Here is a 21,424-nt window from a genome sequence, read left to right as displayed (position 1 = left end):
GACGCAAACTATCGGACGCGCCCAGTTTCCAACACCACATTCCTAGGACAAAGAACGAAAATGAACCGCTTAGGAGTAGTCTGTTTTTTGGCAATCCTGTACATTTCAGGTAAGCAATTTTTGAATTAAATCTTTATTATTGACAGTCGGGACACTCTTCTCTGACATTTTCAATCTATTATGCCAACATATGTTCTCCTAAACGAGAAGTAGACGAAAATTTGTACAATACTGTATTTTCGGGTTTTTTAAAGATTATACATAACATATTGAACTTTTGTAACAATTTGAGCACTCAATGCCTGATTCCTACAGCGATTTACCGCCTGTCGCGGTTTGCCGCTTTCACAAGCTTTGTGGTCCGTCAGTTACGTTCGTCAACTGAGGCAATAACTTGAGAAAAACGGCGCGGTATCCCGCACCGCGCTCGCCGCTGTTTATAGTGGAACTTGGGCGTGTTGTCAAAATTGTTCGACAACGTCTGTCGCACCTCTTTTGAAGACGAGTGGATGGCGCATCCCACTCTTTTCATAACTGCACGATCAAAGCATTCACTGTAAAATGACCTGCCAAATTTTAATGAGAATGCGAGCTTAATTTTTTTTGGGCTTTGCAGTGTCTTATTATTTGAAGAGACGAGAGGTATATTACCTGCATCCCGTATCTCTTTTTTGCTTGAGAGCATCTGAACGCACGAAATGAGCGCAATGCGCTGATGCGCGACTGCTTGGAGTGCCCTGATCGTCGTTCTAAAGATGATATTCAGGGAGGGTTGAGCCCGATCCACTTCCTGCGGAGTGTACATCCCACGCACTATGATTAGTACCCTTTTTTATTGTATTTGACACTTCTTCTAGGTATTTTTAAGTATCATTGAACGCTTCGAGTGGAGCCCATCCTGCGGAATTCAGGGGTTAATGTTCGCTCAGGGCCGGAGAAGCGAACGTTAACCCCCGATTTCCTCAGGATGATTGGAGTGTTTAAGAACACATATACCCTGTACAAACACTTGCATGGATTTTGTCTGAGGGTCCATGCAGGGTACCTTGACTGTATCGAGCGACATGTCCATCATGCAGAGGAAGTCGTGTTGATGACGTCATGGCCGGGTCTTGTCAATCAATCTTCATCGCGTTACCTACTGCATAGAAGTCATTCCGGTCGTGATCCTATAATTGGGGGACAGAACTGCATTATGGCAAAATCCCCTGCCTCATTTCAAATTGACTTAATACACCACTTGTCACGAGTTGCGGGGTTTCTGAAGTACTGGTGTCGGTGCTGGTGTGGGTGCCGGTTGGTGTAACATCAGATGAAAGTCCCTCTGGAATCAAAGTCAGTGAATACCGATATCCTTTTTGTTGAGGGATTCGCGGCTGGAGAAACATATGCCTTAGATCACTAACGTGCAATCATAGATCATTTTATTCACTTCTCATTTTTTAATCGTCTTTATTCAGGAACCTACGGTCTTAAATGCAAGAAGTGCGAGCAAACGACCAACTTTAACACTCCAAATTTAGCTGAATGTAAAGCCGCCGCGACGGAAGATTTGTGCGTGAGTCCTAACACAAAATGCGGTGTAAGTAGTAGGAATAAAAGGGACCTTGGGCATGAGAAATGTTGGTTTTTCCTTCGGCATAAATGACATCCAGTTCAACTGTTACTTCAAACGCGATAGTTGAAAATTTATTGAACTGCAATAAAGAATGTACCAGAATGGGGTGTTATCATAAGCCTGACTGATATTCAAATGCCATGCCGAAAACTGCCTCGCAACACTCACGAAAATCATTACCATAGATCATCATACTGTGATACCACCATGGCGGCGCTTGATGGCGGCGCATGGTGGTAAGCAAGCCTATTACCTTCCTGGCCAGGTAAATCCCACGCCCAAGTTGAACCCATTCATATTAATTAAGGATTGACATTGCATGATATATGCTTGGTACCAAATTAAACACCAACAGCTATGTCCTTTCTATCTGATCTTTCGATTTCAGGCAGTAGTTGACGCAACTAACTCGAAGACAGTATTCGGATGCTTCACGCCTGCCAAATGTAGCGACGCAACGCTCTGCTGCGGTAGTGATGATTGTAATCAGGCGATTACTGGCGGGAATGTCCTTCCAACGACAGCCGCCGCGACCACAGCAGCTTCCCCATCTGCTGGAACCGGGACGACGGCGGCGGCGGCTGCTGCTGCAACAACAGCCAAGACTGGTGGAGCTGCCACCCCTGCTGTCAGCCTGGGTGTGCTTGTCTTAGTGACATTGATCGCGGCTTCCAAAGTGTTCTAGGTAAGAAAGGATACCAGCTTAACATCCAACCCTCATTGATATACTTGTTATTTTGAAATCCTATATATATCACAGGTGCACCACACGGTACGAACAAAAAGACCCGACAACCAGTCCCAGCTTTACCTCCGAGATAGATGCTCGACATGACTCCAACCCGGCGGGCAGAAAATGTATGCTGCATACCGTCTGCAGACTGAGTCAATAGAATCTAAGGTTTGGAATTAGGGAACCATATCAGTAGTTGCTTTGCGCCAACTTTTTTTCAAAGTTTGTTTTCTTATATTTGAATTACCTGTGAATCATCTTGCAGGAAGATTTTTTTGGGTGTGCATGACAGATGACGTACTTAATACAGAACATGTATATTGTATCGGCCTGTTGTGCGTCGTGCGCCTGGTTGATTGGCCGGCAAGGTTGGGTTCGTTTCAAAGGCAGCATTTCATGATAAAAAGTGCTGAAATGACATGGGTAAATATAATTAAAGATAACAGAATGAAGAAACCCAGGGAACAGAAAACCATTGTATATCAAACACCCACCTTGACAGTTCTCCTCTGTCTCTTGATGTTAAGTGAAAATACCGGCCTCTTTGACATTCTAAACAGGTGTTGTTTGGCCAAATAAAAAATGTTTTCAGGCAAATGTTTATTACTACAGTCCTGGTCACAAGATACACCCTAGCTGATTAGCATCATGTAGGCCCTACGTGCTAAATCCGTGCGAGTCACACATACATGTAGCGTGCCAGTGGATGCACTTTGTTCACAGTTAAAGGAATTTAGGCCTACACCCCAACTCGTGGTGTATCGCAAAGCCTGTTTGCACAACGGCCTAGATAATCTTTGTTCTACCGTTTGGCATATACCTGAAATGGCCTCTTATTTTTTAGTGTGAAAATCACATGGCAACTGTTGAGATGGTCCCCTAATTCCAGATCTTAATTTTAATACAGATGTTGGCTGAAGGCAACTGCTGATATGGTCCCCTAATTCCAGACCTTAGATTCTATTGACTCATGAGAAAACCCCCAGTCTGCAGACGGTATGCAGCATGCATATGGCATGTTTTGGCTCAGAAAATCATTCATTTCTCGTAACTACTAATGAATTACCCGAACAAGAGGATGTTTACATAGAAAATCTCCCTGACCAGCCAAATTATCTTTATTTCAGATATGAGTTCCCCCGTTCATGATGGTTCCTCCTGTTCTACACGATGTCGCTCCAGAAAAGACTCACATTATCCAATTACTACAAAAAAATGTTTTTTGAATTCGTAAAAATCCATGTTTTACAAAGATGAAAATACGATCAATCGAATAGATTACTTTAAGGGGGACAATAGGTAGAAGCTAGGGAGACGAATTGGTGGTTTTCGGGTGACCTTTCTGCACATCAGCAATAAACATATTCCTCGTACAAGCACGAATATTTTCGATGTGATAGGAGATATCCCGATTGGTAAGTTCGTAAAACCTTATCTGGCCTACCTGGCTCGTGCATATAGTTTCCCTTTAAATTAAAAATTAAAGAAAATATGTATGTATCTGATTTAAAAAGTACATGGCGTCTTAAAAGGGCTTGAGAATTCTGGTCATATTGGGTCAACTGGTTCATCTGGTCGTCTGCTGAAATATTCTCGGCGTGTGGTTGTTTATAGAAGAACAACAGGCTGGAGTCAAGGGTCAAGCTTGAGTCGTCGTTGAATCATCCTCGTACTAATTGGATGTGCTGTTGGGGAGACCCGTATTGGCGGCTTGTGTAACCTTGCTCTTGGCTCTTATGGACTGATCCCTATCAGTTTTAGTCATTGGGGACTGAGGTGTTGGTCCCACAGTGGAGGAAAAATTGGTATTTCGGCTAGATCATCAGATAAGCCAGATATGAAGTTGCTTGATACTCTGTGGAAATGGGACGAACCTGACAATTTGAATAAAAACTGCTTTAAACTTAGCTGAATTGCTCACTGCAAGTGTGGAAAGAAGTAGTAGAAATATTTGTCTTCCTCTCCGTCCTGTTTCTCACAATTTACACTCCCAAGCTAGTGGTTATGATCACACAAAGACATTTCCTCTCTTTGGAATTGTGATTACCCAGTATTTCGGAAACCATGCACTTTGGGTGGGGTGTAACTATAACCACTCTGAAGTTTGGTAGAGTTAGAGGCGACAATCAATATTTTGTTATAGTGCAATTCAATTACTGCAATATCAGCCAGGCTCCGTCACGACTTGCAGTACGTGGATTTCTTTCCAGTAGATATCATTACAGATGCGTCGTTCTAGCCTTCTTATAGTTGGTCATGACGGCTCCTGGTCTATACTACAGTACAACCGCCCATTTAAAGTATTCAATTTTTACCAACACTTTAACATTCCATTGTCTTTCAACAAGCATGCAACCGGGTTTTATCTTCAACAAGCCCTTTCCTACCCCACATTGAATTTGAAATTAAATATATATTAGACATTTTTACCATGATTGAGTGGCAATCTTTTCTGATTCATGATAGAATAAAACCACCCCTGCGTATAAAACAAAACTCGAACGCCCATAATCGGTTACTTTGAAGATAAGAAGCCGAGATATTGTTCTTATTCACTTTGTTTTTAACTAAGAGTACATGAATGTTGGGTTTATATATATTTTTATTCTATATTCTATTTGTGCATAATTTATTAATGCATGCAAAGATTATCGTGGGATAATGAAAGTCGACCTGCTACAAGCTCATTGTCTAGTTAAAAGCGCATTATGACCGTCTCGTGTCAATTTCGCAGAGTAGTCGAAGCCGGCGTAGAAGTTTGAAGAGTCCTAGGATATTATGTCCGGGGAACAAATGATTCGATTATGCACTATTGACAGTCATGGCGTTTGAGGACCAAAGAACTATAATCCGTTAGAATACAAAAGGCCGCCTGGGACACTTTTTCCAGGAAAATAATTAAATTAGATTAAATTAACCTGTAATCGCAACGCTCACAACTTACAATTGCGAATCACGAATTCTTTGTAATCGAACAGATTACATGCACGAATACAAAGAATTCGTCTTCGTTAGTCCAGAGTCTCAAATAGACAAAAATCGGGATTTATGCATCTTGACCCTCAATGTATTGACGTTGCTCAGCTTCCAGACAACGCGCGTATGAGCGGAGGCTACGGAGGCTCAGTATGAAGTTATGCGGAATCTCACTACCCGGGCCTCACTGTTTAACAGGGATGTTTCATTTCACTGGAGGCTGGTCCTTTCTTATCACACGATATTAATTGCAACTTTCTTTCTGGCGTCCTTGGCGCAGTGATACATATGACCTGACGTCAAAGCGCGATGGCCCGTAGTTGTTAAAAATCCTCGCTGTGGCAGGAGGTGAATTACAGTGGAGGTTCCATGATTGTTATATGACATAAGGACCTTATGTACAATCTGCTCCAAATAATGTTTTGACATCGATAAACCAGTTACTCGATTTTTACTGCATTAACGTCCATCTTGTTATCATTTGGGAACATTAAAGAAGATTTTATTAAATACTTGGTTATCATCAAATAGCTTGAACATTCTTGTCGAAGTTGCTTTAAATTGTTTTTCGGACACCCCGTGTTAATATGTAGTACTGCTATTATGTTAGGCAATATTTGGCACAGAGTGTAATGTATACATGTAATTCAACCTTGCTCATGGCGATCTTATATGTACATGTAATTCGAAAGACTGAATAAAAATCATCACATTCAATCAATATTTCGTTATTCGATCTAATCAACGTCATGAGGAAATCGAATCCGCCGTGGCAGCGTCCCTGTCTTGCCAACACGGTGAGAGAGATGAGATCGCTAAGTCAGAAGCTGACCGAATCGGAACTGGCAAGCTCGTTCGTCATACTAACACGGTGGTAGAGATGAGAAGGTCACAAAGATGGCGAATGGCTTCTTGCTGCCCAATCGTCTTGTCAACACTGTGAGAGAGAAGGGATAGTAACAACCAGATCAAATCTACCTCAGTTCCAGCGTGTTGGCGAAACGGCAGAAACCGTGAGACCGTCACAATCAGACCGAATGGAGTCTGGCTGCCCAAACATTTTGGCAAGATGAGACTGCCACCCCTGATCAAATGCAACTTCTCGCGCCAAAGCCGTGAGAGAAATGAGACAGTCACAACCACAACGAACCGGCCTGGCAACTCCACCTTCCTGTCACAACACGGTGATTGATGAACAAGATCCACAGCCCTATGTAACTGGGCCTGGCAATTCCGCATTGTTAACGGGAGTCACAACCAGACGGAATCGGACTTGCTGTCTCCACGTTTCGCCGACATAGTGAGAAAATTGAGACGGTATCACCCGGGCTGAATGGGACCTGGTAGCTGAACCGTCTTGACGACACAGTGATTCAGATGATACGGTCACAACCTTACCGAACCGTCCATGGAAGCTCCACCGTCATGCCAACACGGCAGAGAAATGAGACGGTCACAAAAAGACCAAATAGAGTCCTTGTCAACACGGTGAACGAGACAGTATGGACAACACCAAGCCGAATCGCACATGGCATCTACGTCGGCATATCTCACACTGCGTCGGCGACATGCAGTGTGAGATGAGACACACCCGGGCCGAATGCGGCCTGGAAGCTCCACCGTCACGCCAACAAGGTGAAGAAAATGAAACAGTAACAACCTGGCCGAGTCGGCATTGGCAGCCCCACCGTGTCGCCGGCTCAGTGAGGAAGATGAGACAGTCACAACCAGCCTGAATGGGGCTTTGCTACCCTCACCGTAACACCAACACTGCGAGAGAGAAAAGACTGTAACAACAAGGTGGAATCAAGCCTGGGAGCTCCACCGTGTTGCCAAAACGGTGAAAAAGATGAAGAGAGTCACGACCAGACCTAATGGAGCCTGGCGGCATCACCATTTGGCAACACGGTGAGCGGAGGTCTCAATACTACAGTAAGCTAATGTCCTACAGTTCTAATACTATTTGGTTGTGACTGAGTGAAATCTCTCTAGTCGTATGGAAGAGACAGTGGAGCTGCCAGGTCTGATTCGGTCTGGCTGTGACTGTCACATCAAGAACGACTTCAATGAACCCAATGCAGAGATCAGCTTATTGTCATTTGAAACGATGTATATGAAACACTGTCACAATCAGGACGTCTTCATCAGACACACTGTCACAAATAGGATGCTTCGATACTGTTACCAACCTTATCCAGAAGCTTACGGAATCTCTCCTGGTGCCCCCACCGTCTTGGCATGAGACAGTCACAATCAGACCGATTCGAGCTTGACGGCCCTGCAGGGTCTACACGGTGAGAGATGAAACAGCTAGGAGGAGATAGAATTTTGGCTGGTGGCAGGCAGGCCGAATTCGCATTGGATGTGGCAGTCTGATCTCCCTTACCGGCGACACGGAGGAGGCAGATGAAACAGCCCCGACGAGACCGAATAGGACCGGCAGCTCATGGTCAAGCTATCAGGTCCGATTCGCACCTGGTTGTAACTGTTTCATCTCTCTAACTGCAACACAGTGGAGCTGCCATAGCGATTTGTTGGTGACCATCTCCTCTATCCGGGCAGCCGCCAGGTCGCATTTGGTCTCGTCGTTACGGTCTGATTTCGCTCACTATGATGGCGAGGCGGTGTGGAGCAGCGCATGTCTGATTTGGTCTAGGTGTGACTGTCTCAACTATGTGTGTGTGTTGACAAGACGATGATGCTGCAAAGTGGAATCGATATGGCTGTGATTGTCTCGACTCTTACTCTCTGTGTGTGTTGACAAGACGATGGTGCTGAAATGTTTGATTCCGTCTTATTGTCGCTTTTTTAACTCTCTCATCGTATGGACTAAACGTAGGCACTGCCAGTTTGTAACTTTCTCGACGCTCTGGCTTTCTCGACAAAACCGTGGTGCAGCCAGTTCTGAGTTGGTTTGCTTGTGACTGTAGCAATGGGCTTGAACGATGGTGGAGCTGCCATGGTCCGATTCTGATCTGGATGTGATTGTCTCATCTGTCAACCTGTTGGCAAGACGATGAAGCAGCTAGGTCCCATTCGGTCTTGGTGTGACTGTCTCATCCCTCTCATTGTGTTGGCAACACGGTGGAGCTGTCAGCCCCGATTCGGTGTAGTTGTGACTGTCTCACCTGGTGGACCTGCCTGGTCCCATTTGGTTTTTCTCACCACGATGGCAAAACGATGGAGCTGCTCCATCCAATTTGAAGTGATTGTGAATGTCTCAACTCTCTCTGTGTGTTAGCAAGAGGATGGTGCTGCAAAGTTGTTAGGTCCTGGTTTACACTGAATTAACTTTTTCGTTTGGACCCGATGTAATGACAGGTCCGATTTGGTCTGGTTGTGACTGTCTCTCTGGGTTGGAAAGACAGCTGGGCATCTATGGTCCGATTTGGATCTGGTAGCGACTGTCTCATCTTACTTTTACTGTTTGCAACATGGTGGTGCTATCAAGTCTCATTCAGTGTGATTGTGACTGTCTCAACTCATTTACCGTGTTGACAACATTGTTGAGATGCCAAGCCCGAGGCCAGTGTTGTGACTGTACCAACAATTAGTTTTTTGGCTGTCCAATTCGAATCTGGTTGTGACTGTCTCCAGTCAAAGCTACTGCATGTGGAGACTGATGAATGTCCTTGTTGGAAATATCATCCACGTATCATAGTCAAAGACGCAGATATTTTTCAACAATAGGTTTATTGATATTAAATGGCAGGTAGTAAATATAATAAATCACATATTATTTGGCACATTGGGCATAGAACTGACTTGTGTTTATTTTTTCTTGGGGAGACATACAACATCCATCATATTAATAGGACCTCCCTAAAATGATTTGACTGGTTGAAGAACAGTTCATAGAAGCACCACTACTGGGAGACCAAGCTTTGAACCACAGTATAAATAACACATGTGTAATATTGGCACTCCTTTTGAAACAATCCTCAACGTATAACATTTTTAATTTGGTACCCTGTCAGTTTAGAAGTTAAAGAGAGGCTACAAGCAAGAGCCATATACATGTAGGTCAGATTTTAAAGTTACACGCAGTGGCCGATAGAGGTTTTCCTAACTTACAGTATATTGAAAATTCCATTGAAACTACTGGCGCTTGTGTGAGAAAAATAATCACCATGGAGCCACACTAAATTATTAATACAGAAGACCACCAATCTGACCCCACAGCTCCTGTCTATAGAGCCCCTTTGAAGGTTTATAAGAAGAAACAAAACAGAAATTTGGCACATCTTTGGCACTGAATGTCATAAAAGTCTATTTCCTCCTGTGCTCCAATTGCACCGGATACATAGTCAGACACATCATGATGCAACAGATGTAGTTATATCATCGAGCTGAATCATGTTGCCAGCATCTTTCGTATTTTTCCCGTCGAGACAGTCTTTTATCGACGTTTGGAGGCTGCTGGTTTCCCTCAATTTTGTCATGGCATCAGGTACAGAACACTTAGCAATCGCCAGAATGAGAGCCAAAGGAATAACCTGAAAAACGATATCAAGGTGGTGAGAATTATGAAATAAAACCTTCAAACAATTGGTCATGCGGGACCACAGTAAAAAGATGATTTGGATAGACAGTGTTGCCACTTACCATATGAATTCGCCATTCATAGCGTATTTCAGGGGCTGAGAGCCCAGCCTGAAGTTGACATCTTATTTCTTACTTCTAACCCCAACCATCCCAGGAGTGGGAATAATAAACGAGAATCAGAAATAACTAGAATCGGGAATAAGGAATACAAAAAAGGTTACCGATTTGCTGGGAGCAGACAATCTGCATGTTACAATGTTTTTTACATGAATTACCTTAAAGTGTTCACATGAATAACAGTCGTAGTCATATTCAACACACTACATTCACTCTTTTGGTAGGGCCTGGGATGAAAAGCACCGCACTCTAAAATATTACGTTTTGAAAAGAACCTACATGTACCTCAAAGAGCGAAGCCTAAACCCTAAGGACAGAGAACCAACAACCTGTCAACAAAGCCAAGGCCTCATTCAACTGGAGCCTTTTCCCACTGCAGCTGCCGTCGCAGGAAATCTACTCTAAGCCAAGCAGTTATTTGATAATAAAAGATTGCCCGCAGGTCAGGCTGGCATCTTCTGATGATACTTTCATTAACCATTGACTGCTCAATTTGGTAATGTGAATTACAAAAAAGCCAGAGGCAGCAGAGCAGGGAAACTTCCCTAGTGGAATCAGGCCTCAAAAAGGTAGGTGAAACCCAGAGAATTCGAGAAATCATGACATAAGCACCAAATCAACAAAAGATAAAGTGGCACAGTTATAGCATCGTTACAATTATAGCCCCATTAGTAGAGAAAACAGCTGACAGAACTCAGACATAATTGTACTGCGGCTATCATTGTACCACCTCACGGCTAAAAGCATAGGATGAAAAACAGTGTCTTGTTAATGCCTCCTGCCAAGTACTAAAACAGAGTTGAATTGCATTGAAAATAACAGAGTTCAGCCAACCTTCCGGGACCATTGACAAGTAGTATCAGACACATGATTCAAAGCACTGCTGAACCGCTGAATGAACATCAGTTGTTTCTCTTAACCTCTTGCTAGCTATCATTACTGAGCAATCACCGAGGGCAGAGGTGATTGCTAGAGGGACCACCTGTAACAGATGGGGGTAAAGACAAGGTCAGAACTGAGCAATTAGTCTCTGAATGTAAGGACAATCAAGTAAAAGATTAAAGGTTACATGTATGTCTCTTGCACCTACAATGAGTTACGAGATGACCCGGATTTTTAGACTGCAAGCCCATTCACTTGCACTCTAAACGATACTTACATTATCTTTATTTTTTGCCTCGTGGATGTGATCGCTGATGAAAGCCTTTTCCTGGTTGGGCTCCAAGTCGTCGGAACCATAGATGGCTCTAAGGAGATGAGTCTTGGCATCCACTTCTGAGCAGAGCGAGATATCCTTTATCAAATGTCTAGCCCGGTGAAATAACTTCATATTGCTGAAAGAAAACTGGACTTTTACCAATCAAGTTGACTCAGGAGAAAATATGCATAAAAGCAAGTTTCAGCAAATCAATTGCATAGGTTTCATCCGGGGTCTCAGCTCTATAGTTTATAGAGCTGATAATGTCCTAGTGGATTCTCAGCTCCCAACTCAATATTTATATGCCTTGAACTCAATCTTATAGAGATCAGTGTAGTACTTACCTGACTTTGAACGAAATCATATAATTCTTGTAGACCTTGGCCAGCTGGATGTGAGCAGACGTGGTGGCAGCATTACACACCCACTTGGCAACGACAGCCTCTTGCATCTCAACAAAGAACTTCTCCAGGACTTTACCATTGGGCGTCTGCAGCTGGGAGTCATGCAGCCGGACTTCAACAGAGCAGCACAGCCTTGCTGCAACTTTCAGCTTGATTTTCTAAAGAAAGGCACAAAGAGTAATGGTAGATTCCATGATTTGTTTGCATACATGCATGTAGGTAATTCTGTAGTTGGAACAGTCTACATGTATGTCATCATTTGTAAACCAAAATATCAAACCAACCATTTTCAGAGATTATAAGCAGTGATGTTGATGCTGATGTAACCATTGATAATAGAAGCAGAAAATGTAACAAATTTACTTTGAATGTCATTAACAGAGAACATTTAAATGTTTGGCTTTCATGCAGGGGCAGCGGTAGCGCAGTGGAAGAGAGTCGGCCTCATGATCAGGAGGTCGTGGGTTCGACTCCCGGCCGAGTCACTGCTTAGTTCCCCTACTGGTCGAGTTCAAGTGAGCACCTTCTGGGGTTGCTCCTTGAAACCCCTGATTGATTTCTGTGGAGACCGGGGTAATAATATGATATCCCAAAGCGCTTTGAGCGAGAACTATAGTGTCACGGAATTGCGCTATATAAAAGACTCATTATTATTATTATGCAGTACTTTCTTAAGAAACTTCATGCATTGCTGAAAGCACTTTAACATCCTCTCAGAGTCTCCTTGGGGACATTTAAGAACAAAGCGCATCACTAAAGTTTCGAAATTCTATCTGACATGTACCTCAGCTCTTGGTGACATCATATTCAGCATGCCGACGTTGGCCGGAGAACTCAGGATGTTATCAATACCTCTCACTTCACCATCTAGAAAAAGACAAACATTCTTTTTGAAAATCTCCAGCGGAAGATTTCGGAATGACATTTTATGGACAGTCAGGGAACTTGATCGTGTTTGAATCAGCATCAAATATACATATACATGTATTCCTCAAACAAGCATGAATAGTTTCATTTTATTGTCAGATGGGAGAGACATCTATTGGGGATTTCATGTCACTTAACCTGACACATCTGCCTCCCGCCAATAGACTCCCTTTAAGGGATGCAATTTAAATGACGACAATGATATATAATATCACATTCAATTTGCTCACCTTTAGAGAGAATAATGACAAGATCATCTTTTGTGAGATTCTCCAGGTATTTGTCTTTAAAATCATTGTACGAAATCTGGAACAATGGACCCTGAAAGTGGGATAAAATGATGAGAATAGTAAATTGAAAGGCCATTGAATGTTGTGCTCACCGCCAGGCCAGGTGATAAAACTAATGCATCAGAATGATGTTTGAAATATATTTCTCAAATTTAGTGATGATTTGAGTTTCCCTAAGCACAAGTGGACTTAATTCTTTTGTGAAAATAAATGTGGGCTAGGTCACAACTCGTGACCAAACCCACATCCGAAACTAATTAGGTTGCATCACAGCTTCTAAAATGGCCTCCTGACTTCGTGATTCTTTTGTTCCGCCCTAGAAATTGACGCCACATGTACGTCAAGGCGGTTGCCATATTGCAAGATAATTTGAGTAAATCTTTACCCCAACAGTTATCATTCCATTCTTTGGGTAACTAATATTCTGATCAAAAAGACAGCTTTTTCAACATACCTGACCTGAAAGGTCTCCTTCTTTATTCTTTAATGACCTCCATCCACCGACGATGAAGCTACGAATATTGGCGGGGTTCGTGCAGAACGTCGATGGGCACTCGGCAGCATCAATCATACCCATGATACCAAGACTTCCCATACCAATATAGTAGACATGACCACCTGACCGCAGACTGAAAGAAAAGAATGAGAAGGCCAAATGAATCAGCCAAATGAATCAGTCAGAAATGTGGTAGATTGGCCTGTTTGTCACCAAGTCTTAACTGAAAATGTTCATGGCCATAGTCTCCTGCCATCTGGTCCCTAATCAAAAACGGTCCTTTATCTGTTTCATAAAGTATATCAGGCCTCACAGTATATGAAGGCCTACCTTTTAGCACAGGCCTCCCCAAGAGCAGCTATATCAGCAGATTTCTGGTATGTCAGCTTGCACAGATGTTCATAGGATCGCACAGTCTCCGATACATCCAAACTGGAAAAAGAAATCAAGATCCTGGATATTTTCAGCTCATCAAGTCTTACTTCTAAAACAATGCGGTTTTCAAGCACTTTATGGTTTAATTTATCTTGTATACATGACCTTACCGGAACTTATTACACCCGTGTACTTCTAGTGGAGCACAGGGCCGACACCTATGCTGAGAAATTAGTCAACTGGCTCCAAATACTTCTTTACTTAGAAATTAGGCAACTGAAACTCCAAATAATTCCCTTACCGATAGTTAGAAATTCAACTTACTTGCTCTCATTAGATTTGATGTAATGTGCTCTGATGAGGATAGTGTCGAGAAGAATCTTGGATGCAGTTCCACCTTTCAACCGCGATGAGCCAGCGATTGGTTCAGGCTGAAAGATTAGACAGAACAAGGTGAATGGTTGGAGCCCAACAGATATTTGTAGAATTGAGGCAGAAGAGTGAATGAAGCCAATTTCCAACTGAGTGGCTTCCCAGTGCTAGCTTGGTGAATAGAGTTAAAGGTACTCATTGCATTTTCTTGTGACTTAGGTTAACAGAAGGAATGCATTACTCAATACTGCACTACGGCAAGCTGAAACCTGGCATTTCAAGTATTTGTATACACAATTTGCATAACTTGAATTTTTTTAATTAAAAGTACAATTTATAAAATGAATTTTAAAAGAAGATATCACAAAACTTCAGCTTATTTCTAAATATATGATATCATGTTGAAGTTTGAATATGATGAGATGTGATAATGAACACCAAGTCACAAAACAAACGTAAGTTTATATCAAGAGTAGCAAAACAAACGTAAGTTTATATTAAGAGTAGCAAAACAAACCTAAGTTTATATTAAGAAAAGCAAAACAAAAGTTAGTTTATTTTAAGAAAATCACCAAAATGTATTTAATTTGCATACATGTATGGGAGGCTACATGTATTAGTATTGGAGGCAGGAGCCAGGGGTCAAGGACACATGAACATGTCCAGGTTCACAGTATAATCTTTGTACAGGGATTTTAATATAAACACAAGGAATGGGCAAAGGAATTCAAAAGGAGATTAATGTCAAATTTGACAAGACACAGGGACATGCAGTAAATTTTACACTACATGTATGGGTAGTGTGATAATGAGAAGTAATGATTTAATTCTAACTCGGGGGGGAAAAATCAGGGGAACACAACTTCCTATACACAAATACGACAAGGTTATAACCAAATTCCCCCTTTATACAGCAGCGCCACCTCTAGCAAAATACTGACCCCAATTACTGGATTGAGGATAAAACCTCGACCATCGGAAGTCACATTCTCAAGGGAACTGACAACTGAAAAGCATGCATTTTATAGAAAGTGAAACAAGTCTATTTTAAGTTACAGAGATTGACGGAAGTTGGTCTGATTTTGCCAAAGGTTTGGAAAGAACACAACAGATAGGCAGAGTAGATTTTAATCATTCAAGAATTCTGGCAGCATCTCATTAGAAGTTTTTTGGACAGCAAAGGAGAGATTTTATCTGAACTAAAGGATAGTTTTAGCCAAGACCACAAAATGAAACATAGGCATTAGCGAGTCTCCAACGATAACACTTTCTAGGTCTAATCATTCCATTACAGTGGGAAACCATCACTGTTTCAAGGCATTCCACTGGCTTTGCGATCAGTTACAATTGCCGAGCCAATAACTCGCACCAAAATAAATCCAACGCCTGTGAAAACCGTACAGTTTCCTTCATTTGCCTGTGGTTCCCACTGCAGTGGAATCAAAGCTTACGTGATGAACACACATATAATATCAGTTACGTTTTATTTGGGGGGAGGTTGTGCCTCACCTTCTTGTAATGACTTTGTCCATCCTTCAATGATCGTGTCGCTGAAAGAAGGGAAAATATTTGCACATAAAATCTATTGTGTACATTTACACTAGGCCTTCCTGTACAAAACCGGAGTAAAAGCATTTGCTAGTCTTTATTCATATCACCCATCTGTGATCAGGAAAATGGACCAAAGAACATGCATCCTAATCTATTCACTCCTGAGCTCAATTCAAATTCCTTTTCACTTCGATAAAATTAAGCCAACTTCTCCCTGAGTTGAGTAGCATTGAAGAGAAAGGTGCAACGGACCTTACCTGGCAAACGTTACAGGATTGAAGCACATCAGGACAGGGATGTATTTGTCCAGGTTCTTCAGACAGTGATCCAACTGACCCGCAACCCAAGGTGCAGACAGGCCACAGGTCAGGCCAATGTATAGAACACGTGACTTTCCCCATGTGAGCTGTTCCAAGTTGTCTGCACCTTCCTGGGGACTGTCTTCTGAGTCATCACTGCAATCATCAGAGGCTATAAGACTCCTGCACAAAAAAATAGATAAGAATTTTTAAGTGTGTGTATCTTTGTCTTCAAGAGCATTTGGAAACAACTGAATTTGTTCATTTGTGTTGAAAATTTCTCAGTCTAACCAATGCTTTTATATCATGCTCGACCATTCTGGTCTACCAATTCCACAAAGATCAGGCATTGCCAGCCATTTCACAAAGTTGGGATCAAGGCTGCCTGATATATCCCACATGCATGCCAGGGCCTATATCTTGACCACATCTTTATTACGACTTTTACTTACTTGTCCCCACCAGCTATGGCATAGTCATAAGCCTTGCCCATCTTCAGTGATTCACACAGAATATTAAAAGACCGCTGCAAGGTAAAGAGAGATGAAATAATTAAAATTGTCATGTAAATGTAATCCGTCAAAAGCATGATTCAATACCCTCTTCTTTCGGAGTGAGCCCCCCTGGGTGTGGGGATCAATTCAATGTTCAGACCTATCTGGTATCATAGACTAAGTAAACCTCACTTTTCCAAGTATGACCAGAAAAATCAAGGTCTCCATACATTTTAGTTACATGGGACAAGATGCTTTTCATGTGCCACCAAATAGGCAAAGTACCAGTACTGTGCATAACTGCACATGTTACACACTTAAAATCAATCCAGAATTGTTTTACTGTATGACATTTATGACAACTTTGGCAGAGCACCAACTTGAACTTTCAAGTTGATTCAGACTGTATACTTACCGAGGTCAAGAATGCCAATCTCCCTGATGTTCCAGCACCGCCTATAACTATGGCATTTTGAGAGGGATTCTGAAAGATCACCAAAAAATACGATTTATAAATGTGCATTTAAAATTCATCTTCTACAACCACCTGGACTACTGTACTGGTATATATATATATATATGTAACCTGTCAGAATAGCTTCACCTGTTCAATGGGTAGGCCTGTGGCAAGCTATTTAGCCATAGGAGGTTTTTGCAACCCCCCCCCCCCCCCCGCCACGGCTCAACAACTGCTTTGTGCAGAATCTGTGCCAGATTATTGATATATTTTCAGGACATAAATAATGCTCACCTTCAGCAATGATGCAGCGATATTAGCAATAGCGCTCATGGTCTTCAGATGCTGGCTGGCATAGATATTCTGCAAACAAATGCATCAGTTATCAGTTTTTAAAACTTGTGACAGAAGCACTTCATTTACTATATATCAACACACCTGCATGTAATTTTTGTAAAATTCTGAAAAGGATTTCTTTTTGTTTACACCCTGTAGAAGTCCTACAAATATAATACTATAGTCAATGCATACAAATGCAATGCTTTTTGCTTCAAGTGTAATGTAGAGACTAAAGTACATACATGTACATGCTGTACCACCAGGCACTGTGAGGTACCTGTTATTAAATATATTGATTATTGTCTGGAGATCTACCAACACAACCATAATAGGTTTCAGATAATGGGAATCACTTATCAATTTGATATAGATTCGTTTGCAAAATTCCACTTGAAATGGTTCTAGGGCCATGTCAATTCATGTGGGGAATAATATACAGCAACCTCTCTGTTCTAACAAGAATGTGAGAAGCAAGGAGTAGTGGTGACTCGGGCAATTCCATCACCATCATCATCATTGTAATCCATAAGAAATGAGATCATTGTGCTCTAAAAGTATGCACGTCTACATGTGTCCTATTTGTGGTGGAGCCAGTTCCCATGATTGACCAAAAAATCTCTTCCTTCAAGAATTATAGACTCAGAATAACTTGAGGTGTGATGATTATTATGACAATTATGACTTTTAGCAAAAGCATTTTTGTCCTTTGACACTTCCAATCCACACGAGACAATCAACAATTTCCTTTGTTATGAACTTTTGTTTGCTTCTACATGAGGGTCAATGACCTCACTTCGCCAGTCTAATCACAAAGTTTTAGTAGTAGTGTTGGTATTGAAAGATAGTGAACTGTAGTTGGCAAGGTCATATGAATTTTAAAGTCAACAAGAACCTCTGTGTTGCACTGAGCAGCTTATCAACTGCGTCAGACTAAGCGTCATTGTGGATAATTCTACTCTCGGATACATCAACAAGAGTGACAGTTTGAATTGTTTTAACATTATGGACCTTGGCCCAACTTAAAACTCTCATTAACTCACATGACATGGGAACAATCTGTTAAAAGTGCACAGTAATGACGTCAGCAGATCAGAAGCAATCAAATTCTACAAACTGGCTCAATTTCAAGTGGCCCTCTTGAGAATGACCCTTGATATGACAATGAACTCCACTGTCATTGAGCTGACAAAGGAACTCGTCCTTAAAGTAATTCAAGTACCGTACTTGTTGATCATCATTCATTGTCTTACGGTTTGGTGAGCTCATAGGACAAGATAGTGGGATTTCAAAAGTCATTTACATATACACGTACATTGATTGAAAGACATTTCTAGGCAATTCACATGACGCAAGCAATGGGGTTGTGCTTTCCACAGACGTCTCTCTTGTATGTCCCTTCAATCACCTAAATCGATAACAAATCTGAATCTTAACAAAGCAAAATTTTACCGAGTTCTGATAATTGAGCTGGCACTATCCCCCATGTATCCAGTCATGCCAGAGCTTGGACACCATAAATGCTGGTGCATTTAAATAAATGACAATAGACAATAGATGAAGATGAACATACCGGATATTGCCGCCATCCTTCAAATATTTCTTGGTCACAGTGATGAAGACGTTGAACCATGCCTTAAAAGAGAATAAGAGGTTTTTTATTTCTAAAAAGACTATGAAGTGTCAAAAGCAGTTGGGTCAGAAATGTGTAAGAAAGATTGGGCCAGTAAAACAAGAAGTTATTGCTAAGGCCTTTTAGCAAAATGGCACAAGGAGATACACCAAAATTTACTCACAACATGAAAAATAACTTCAGAAAATGAAACTGAACTTACCGATTCCTTTTTCAGTATCAATGCTTCTAGTGATTGGATTGCTCCGCTCTGTAATAGGGAGGTTCTCCATATTCCTGTAAAGTGAAAATGGCTTTTAGTTTATCACAACTAACTATGTTTGATTTTTTGATTTTCTACATAAATTATACAAGAATCCAGGTTACTGAAAAGGTATGATATAACTCTTCTCAATGGCTAGCAATGACAGATCAGGTCTCCCCTACACGTACTCATACGTACATTGTATAAATGATAAAGCAAGCTACATTCTGGACAATGAAGCCTGCTGAATATCATCAGAATCATCAATAATTAGATAAATCAAATAAACAAACCTTGTAGTTGTAGAAGATCTTTTCCTTAATCCCTGATTGCGACTTACATCCACCATCTCCATAGCAAAGTTAAAAGGCTACAAACAAAAGACAATGGACTTACATTACAATGGAACTGTGAAAGAAGAGTACACTAACAGTACATGTAGCAAGAGGAAAGCCGAGGTAAGGTAATCCTAGTAAAATGAAATGGCCAAGGGCCATTGTGCTCACCCTATAGATATTTGGTGGTTAGGAATTCATCCTGGTTAAGAAACATGCTACATGCTACGGACACAGCAGTGTTGTATAGACTCCCCTATGGTGAGCCAAAAATAAAGCGGCATAAGAATATCACTGAACTAATCGCTAGCTTGAATTAAACTGAAAATGATCAATGCAATTCCAATGGTGATATCATTTCCGCCGGCCTTTTTAAATGACAAGCTTTCTCTACTAGCACTGGTGCTGTGGAATACAATATTATTGTTAACAAATCACTCACTGACACTAGGGTGAATGCTGCTGAAAAAAGACAAATCAATTTGTCCAACAAATTGAAATTCGTCTCTTCCTTTGAATGAATCTTCGGAGTAGAGTCATGAAATACCCAATACATACCAAATTGCTTGGTTTTTATTGAAGAAATCAGTCGGACAGTCACATGTGCGTAGCTAAACAAGATTATACAAGGTAACCCCGTAATTACTGGCCTGTGACCCAGTTGATCGAGTCATCATTGACGGTGGCACTGATCTATTGGTCATCTAGTGTGTGACTTTGGGCACTAAGCCACTGGTCCATCTTATTGATGGGTCATCTTGAGTATATGGTCCTTGGAAATCAGCCTTGTCTAAGTTTTTATGAGTCGTCTAGTGTGACCTCGGGCAAGTCATTTGGCTACCTAATTATTGGTTACATGGCACTGCACGAAATGGGTTGGAATACTGAGTTAATTTTGTTATACTGAGATCGGTATTCTATTCTAGTTGTGATATGTGTTATAATAAGAACATACTGAGATGGTATATTTCGAATATAATGATTGCATATTGCAGCATATTCTTTACCCCTATAATACTGAGATGTATGGTGAGTGACCTGTTCAAGGCAGAGTTTGATACCCCGAGTACAGCCAATGCAAAGGACCATGTTTGAAGACATCTGACATGGTTTAATGATAACAGTCTTGTTGTTTGCACATTCGATGAAACCTTGGTTTCAACCTATCCCCAAACAAGACATTTGTATGTCTAATTTGATGGTGACCAACTCAGTGGTCCAGTCACTAGTCAGCATGGTCAGAAAGGATCCTGTTTTGCGAGTTGTTGCTACTTCTGGCTGTACGTCGCCACTTTTTTCTGTGACACTGGATGTCCCAAGTCATGCCTGCTGAAACGGCAAGTAATCATATCAACGTTGTTGTGGCAATACTCTACAGTACAATACCCCATCGCAATTCCCACAGCCCGTTATTTTACTGGCTGCCCCCTCCTCCCTCCACCTCACAGGACCTGAGATGCCAATCATACATTCGTAATGATCTTTTTCACGGACAATGAGAAGAAGCCACAAGGCAAGCAGACCTATCTACTTCAATCAAGGCCCGAGACATTGTCACAACCTCAACTTACAGCAATCATCAAGAAGAGGAACGTAAAGTAAGCGTCTTAGCGTGGCATTCGCCTACCCACTCCCCCCAACTGAGTCATAGGCATGATGAAAGAAACACATGAACAATTGCCTTAATGAGATGAGATGTTCTCAACGAAATCGACCAAAGTTTGTGAGGGACTGAGTTTCGTCCGAAAATAGATACTTTTTACAAACAAATGGCAATGCAAGTAATGTATAACTCAACGGGTCATTGTCGGACGTCAGTTCCCCAAGAAATTCAAAGGAATTGAAGGATTCATTGAACTCATCAACACATCATTAGTGAAGTTCAACTGTATCACTTTGGTATGTAAAGAGTAAGATAACAATTAACTCACGTTAAAGTTTGAGTTGCGGGGAAGTCAGCGGAAATAGAGTTGTCAGTCGGTTTAGCCTGTTTAGGGGCGCCATCATGGAGCGAAACGACTGGG

At 41.6% G+C, this 21,424-nt stretch overlaps 2 protein-coding genes across 2 annotated transcripts; one reads left to right on the top strand and one right to left on the bottom strand.

Annotated features, from left to right (window-relative positions):
• On the top strand, window positions 1–6,044 carry LOC135486096 (uncharacterized). The gene is made up of 4 exons (XM_064768605.1): window positions 1–109; window positions 1,461–1,582; window positions 2,007–2,303; window positions 3,479–6,044. Exons 1-3 carry the CDS (start codon window positions 61–63, stop codon window positions 2,301–2,303), a joined length of 468 nt encoding a protein of 155 aa, XP_064624675.1. The 5' UTR covers window positions 1–60; the 3' UTR covers window positions 3,479–6,044.
• Window positions 6,045–9,001: 2,957 nt separating this feature from the next.
• Window positions 9,002–19,941, bottom strand: LOC135486469 (glucokinase regulatory protein-like). The gene is made up of 18 exons (XM_064769268.1): window positions 19,843–19,941; window positions 19,359–19,435; window positions 19,024–19,097; window positions 18,762–18,823; window positions 17,147–17,215; window positions 16,811–16,879; window positions 16,354–16,427; window positions 15,860–16,084; window positions 15,561–15,601; window positions 14,993–15,057; window positions 14,004–14,110; window positions 13,635–13,736; window positions 13,263–13,437; window positions 12,749–12,839; window positions 12,376–12,458; window positions 11,532–11,749; window positions 11,149–11,323; window positions 9,002–9,823 (listed from the first exon to the last, which is right to left on the bottom strand). The coding sequence occupies exons 2-18, from the start codon at window positions 19,418–19,420 to the stop codon at window positions 9,644–9,646; spliced, it is 1,872 nt and encodes a 623-aa protein (XP_064625338.1). The 5' UTR covers window positions 19,421–19,435; window positions 19,843–19,941; the 3' UTR covers window positions 9,002–9,643.
• Window positions 19,942–21,424: the final 1,483 nt, after the last annotated feature.

Source organism: Lineus longissimus, chromosome 4 (genome assembly GCF_910592395.1).
Source record: "Lineus longissimus chromosome 4, tnLinLong1.2, whole genome shotgun sequence".
Classification (NCBI taxonomy): domain Eukaryota; kingdom Metazoa; phylum Nemertea; class Pilidiophora; order Heteronemertea; family Lineidae; genus Lineus; species Lineus longissimus.
This window is presented reverse-complemented; position numbering and strand designations above follow the sequence as displayed.

Coding starts and splice junctions, on each gene's coding strand:
- LOC135486096 (XM_064768605.1), top strand. CDS start 61: ATGAACCGCTTAGGAGTAGTCTGTTTTTTGGCAATCCTGTACATTTCA. Junction 110..1,460: donor GGCAATCCTGTACATTTCAG/GTAAGCAATTTT, acceptor GTCTTTATTCAG/GAACCTACGGTCTTAAATGC. Junction 1,583..2,006: donor GTCCTAACACAAAATGCGGT/GTAAGTAGTAGG, acceptor TTTCGATTTCAG/GCAGTAGTTGACGCAACTAA.
- LOC135486469 (XM_064769268.1), bottom strand. CDS start 19,420: ATGGAGATGGTGGATGTAAGTCGCAATCAGGGATTAAGGAAAAGATCT. Junction 17,216..18,761: donor AAGGATGGCGGCAATATCCG/GTATGTTCATCT, acceptor ATTTGTTTGCAG/AATATCTATGCCAGCCAGCA. Junction 12,459..12,748: donor TGTCATTATTCTCTCTAAAG/GTGAGCAAATTG, acceptor GTCTTTTTCTAG/ATGGTGAAGTGAGAGGTATT.